The following is a 5,025-nucleotide window of genomic DNA, read 5'->3' on the forward strand; positions in this document are numbered from 1 at the left end:
TAACACTTGCAACAGCGCCATAATCGGAGAATAATTTTTGTCTTTTGGCTACTGTTCTTCACCGGCAACTACAACCAACACCCTTCCCTTTCTTAAGCAACACCTCCTGCACCCTTCTCTTTCTTCCTCTAGATCTTCTTCATGTAGATTCGAATTTCTCTACCCTCCAAGATGTATCCATCAGCTCAACCACACTGACCAGGTCAAGATGCAATTGCAGCCAACAGACGACCACTATTGAACCATTCCTCAATATGTGCGTCAAGCTTGTGAGTTGTGACCTTGTTGTTGCTTCTCAAGTTTCCTCAGAACATGGTTGCTTTTCTTTGCCTCCTAAGTGGTAGCTTCACCTTCCTTGCCTTCTTTCTTGGCGGAAGTAGAGATCTTCTTCTTACGCCCAAATATCAAGGCCATAGTGTTGAAGGTAACATTGCTTGAAAAGAGCCGGCAATTATTCATGTCATTAGATTTTTTTATTTCAAGCAACAAATAACTAGAAAACAAAACATAAGGTTTATCTTTTGGAAAGAGGTTTGGCCAAGAGAATCGGAATAAAGGAGGAGACCAACCTAGCCTATAAAAAAAAAAGTAAACATTAGAGAAGGGGGAGAAAACAGGAACAATTTGTGTGACGATAAGATGGAAGAAGAAAAGAATAACTTTCGGCTATTTCAGTGCCTTGATGGCTTTTTTCAATGCATTGATTGCCATTTTCAAATTCTTCAAATGACAATGGTTCCAATCAGTGCGTCTGAGTTGTATAGTTGCAAATAGAGGTCGCCATTGGAACTCTTCATCTTCTAACTCTTGACACCTAACCAGCGGTAATAGGAGAATACCCAGTTGACGCACATCACAACTTGCCATGAACTTAACTCTTGCGATGAGCTTTAACTGTGATGAGGTTTACTCTCAGAAGAAGTTTGTTATTAATCGGTAATCGATTACGGATCTGTTTTGGTTGTTTTTGGTAAATGTCACGTCAGACTCTTTTGGCTTCTTGTAATAAATGTCTATATATACTTGATAATTTTAATGAAGGAATTACTACTTTTTCTTCGTTAATTCCATGTTACCGAGTTTTACATGGTATCAGAGCCCCAGGCCATCTCGGAAAATTCTGATTCTTGCAGAAAAATTCGATTCTTGACTCCAGTCTTCCTCTGCTTCTTGTTTTGCCCTTCTTGATTCCAATCTTCTTCTTCTTGTTTTGCCCTTTTTCGCCATCAACAATGATAGTCACGAATAGAAGTGGAAACACTATGTTCACTGTTGATGATCAGATCTCCTCTTTCAGTGATCAGAATTCACCTTTCTACTTCCATCCTTCTGACAGCCCTGGCATAGTGCTTGTTTCTTGTCTTCTTAATGAAGACAACTATATGATTTGGCGAAGAGCAATGATTAATGCTCTCAGCACCAAGAACAAGATTGGCTTCGTGAATGGAATGATTCAAAAGTCAGATCCGGCGAATCAGGCAGAGTTCCTCGCCTGGTCGAAATGTAATTCCATGGTGGTGTCATGGATTTTCAATGTTTTAGCCAAAGATCTCCATGAAAACGTAGTCCATGTTGAACATGCTCAAGATTATGGAAAGATTTGGAAGAAAGGTTCTTACAAGGAAATGCACCAAGGATCTTTCATCTCAAGAGACAACTCATGTTGCTCAGGCAAGAAAATCTCCTTGTCTTTGTTTACTTCTCAAAACTCAAGGCGTTTTGGGATGAATTGTCAAGCAACATTGCTAGACCATTATGTACCTACGGGTTGTGTACTTGTGGAATCTAGAAAAATTTTGTTACAGAACAGGAAAGAGAAGGTGTATCAATTTTTGCTGAGTCTGATTGAAAATTTTAACAACATCAGATCGAGCATTTTGAGAATGGACCCTCTACCGAGCATTGTTAGAGTCAATGCACTTATATCACAAGAAGAAAGACATCAGTCTTTAATTGCCCAACACGGTCCAACTACGGAGGCTATTGCTTTTCATGTGGCAGGTTCAAAATTCAACCCAAAAAGAGGAAAAAGATCTGTTGTGATCACTGCAAGAAACAAGGTCACAACAAGGACCGCTATTTTGAATTGTTCGGGTATCCACCGAATAAGGGAACTCGATCAAAGTCTACATCCAAGAATAACACTAGCAATCAAGAAAAGGTTGTTGCTAGCATGAACTTAGTCCAAGGAGTCTCTCCTCTAGCCTATCTAAGGAACAATATCAATAGTTATTAAGCACCATCAGCAGTCTGTCTGATCTTCTGAACAAAGATAAACATACTTTCTCAACTAACTTTGCAGGTAAAATCACTACCACTTCTTGGCTTTTGGATAGTGGGGCCTCAAATCACATGGTCCCCGCTAATTCTGAATTTGCTATTACATCTATTACATTGGCATCAACACTGAAACTGGTTTAGTTTCCAAATGGAACACTATTACCGGTTCAGTCACAAAGTGACATAGCATTGTCTTCAGATCTGGTATTGAAGGACGTGTTATTCATTTCGAGATTTCAATGCAATCTTACATATGTTGGTAAACTTACCAAAGACCTGAATTGTGTTGTGTTGTTCTTTCCCACTTTTTTTGCCTTTAAAGACCTGACATCCAAGAAGCTAATTGGTGTGGGCTTGATGCATGACGAGCTGTATCGCTTCACTTCCTTTCCACCATCCTTCTCATTGCATAGTACCCACCCACATGATCCACGCATACGGCGTTCAAGGTTGGGACATGCTTCTTATGAGAAACTCGCTTTGATTCTAGAATTGCACATTACTATACCAAATGATGATTGTTGTGACATATGCTTTTGAGCAAAACAAACGCGTCTTTCTTTTCCTATTAGTCATACTAGATTTGATGCCCATTTTACACTCATAGTACCCACCCACATGATCCACGCATACGGCGTTCAAGGTTGGGACATGCTTCTTATGAGAAACTCGCTTTGATTCTAGAATTGCACATTACTATACCAAATGATGATTGTTATGACATATGCTTTTGAGCAAAACAAACGCGTCTTTCTTTTCCTATTAGTCATACTAGATTTGATGCCCAGTTTACACTCATACATTGTGATATTTGGGAATGCTATCGCACTCAATCTCATTATGGAGCTCATTATTTCTTGATAATCGTAGACGATTGTACTCGAGCTACATGGGTATATTCGTTACTATATAAATCAGATGCCTGCTCTTTTCTTGTAATGTTTTGTGAAATGGTGAAAACACAGTTCAATGCCCAAGCTAAGTATATCCATTTGGATAATGGAACCGAATTTCTCTCTGGATCTGTTCAAGATTACTTGACAACACATGGAATCTTACATCAAACATCTTGCATAGCACCCCTCAACAGAATGGGATCATTGAGCGCAAGCACCGACACTTACTTGAGATAACAAGGGCCTTACGGTTCCAAGCGCACCTGCCAATCGAGTTCTGGGGAGAATGTATTTTGACAGCAACTTACATCATTAATCACTTGCCTAATCTAATACTTGCTGGGAAATCACCATATGAACTTTTTTTTCAGCAAACCTCCTTCATATAATCATTTCTGAACATTTGGCTACCTCTGCTATGCAAGTACATCCCAACATGGGCATGATAAATTTGATGCCTGTGCCACCAAATGTGTGTTTGTCGGGTATCCTAATGATCAAAAAGGATATAGATTATATGACTTGACAACCAAGCAAATATTTGTGTCCAGAGATGTAATTTTCCTTGAACACAAATTTCCCTTTGCTGATGAGGACATGTCTTTGGACCCATCTCCACCATCAACCATACCTCTACCGATAATCGATGATAAAGTGGCTGATACAGTTCCTAGTCAAACACCTTCAACTGAACTAGTTTGTGATAGCTCATAGCCCCCTATTAGTTTAGAATTACCCGAACACACTAGTGACATGGACTTCATCGCTTCACCAACTTCTGAACCTATTGTTCCTAACCCTTCAACCTCACATAACCATTGCCCACTCCACTCCAAGAGACCTCCTCCACACCTGGTTGACTACATTTGCCTAACACTTCAATCACAAACTAACTCATGCAGCACCCACCACCCAATTTCCAATTTTTTAACTGAGTTCAATCCCCTCTGCACAACCTGAGCCTTCTTGTTATGATGAAGCCAGAAAACATGACTGTTGGAAACAAGCTATGTCAACTGAAATAGTTGCACTTCAGCGCACCCATACCTAAACCTTGACTGACCTAACACTGAAAAGACTCTCATTGGGTTCTGTTGGGTCTACAAAACCAAGTACAAGTCCGATGGAACTGTAGAGCATTACAAAGCCCTCTTGATAGCAAAAGGCTATACTCAAACTGAAGGCATTGATTATACAGAGACATATGCCATAGTTGCTAAGATAGTAACAGTATGTTGCCTCTTAGCTCTGGTTGCAACTTGAAATTGGGAACTACATCAGATGGACATAGACAATGCGTTTCTCCATGGTACTCTCCATGAAGAAATCTACATGGTGCTTCCACCAGGACTCCTACCTCCTAAGGATTAGCGAGTATGTTGCTTGAATAGATCCATTTATGGACTCAAGCAAGCCTCACACAATTAGTTTGAAACTCTAGCTCATGCTCTTCGCCAACAGGGCTTCAAGCAATCAATTGCTGATAATACCCTTTTTACTTTAGTCCAATCAGGCAGCATTCTTGTGGTACTAGCATATGTTGATGACTTGGTGGTTGCCGGAAATGACCCAACCCGTATTTTTGCTGTTAAGGACTACCTACGATAGTGTTTTCCAATCAAGGACCTTGACGTCCTTCGATATTTTCTTGGCATTAAGATCTCTCGGTCTTCTTCTAGAATTTTTCACAATCAAAGGAAATATACCCTTGACATCCTTTAGGATGCAGGCATGCTAGGTTGCAAACCTAGTATGTTTCCCATTGCACAACAACATCATTTGGGACCTGAATCTGGTGAGCCAATTGCTCAACCCAATCAGTACAGACGACTTGTGGGTCATCTTCTCT

General features: G+C 40.2%; 1 protein-coding gene across 1 annotated transcript; it reads left to right on the forward strand.

The window, feature by feature from the left end:
• The first annotated feature begins 1,232 nt into the window (after positions 1 to 1,232).
• On the forward strand, positions 1,233 to 2,177 carry LOC109115485 (uncharacterized). The gene has a single exon (XM_019199583.1). It carries the CDS (start codon positions 1,233 to 1,235, stop codon positions 2,175 to 2,177), a length of 945 nt encoding a protein of 314 aa, XP_019055128.1.
• The last annotated feature ends 2,848 nt before the right edge of the window (positions 2,178 to 5,025 follow it).

The sequence above is a fragment of the Nelumbo nucifera genome, chromosome 1 (assembly GCF_055504915.1).
Source record: "Nelumbo nucifera cultivar China Antique chromosome 1, China Antique-T2T, whole genome shotgun sequence".
Taxonomy (NCBI): Eukaryota; Viridiplantae; Streptophyta; class Magnoliopsida; order Proteales; family Nelumbonaceae; genus Nelumbo; species Nelumbo nucifera.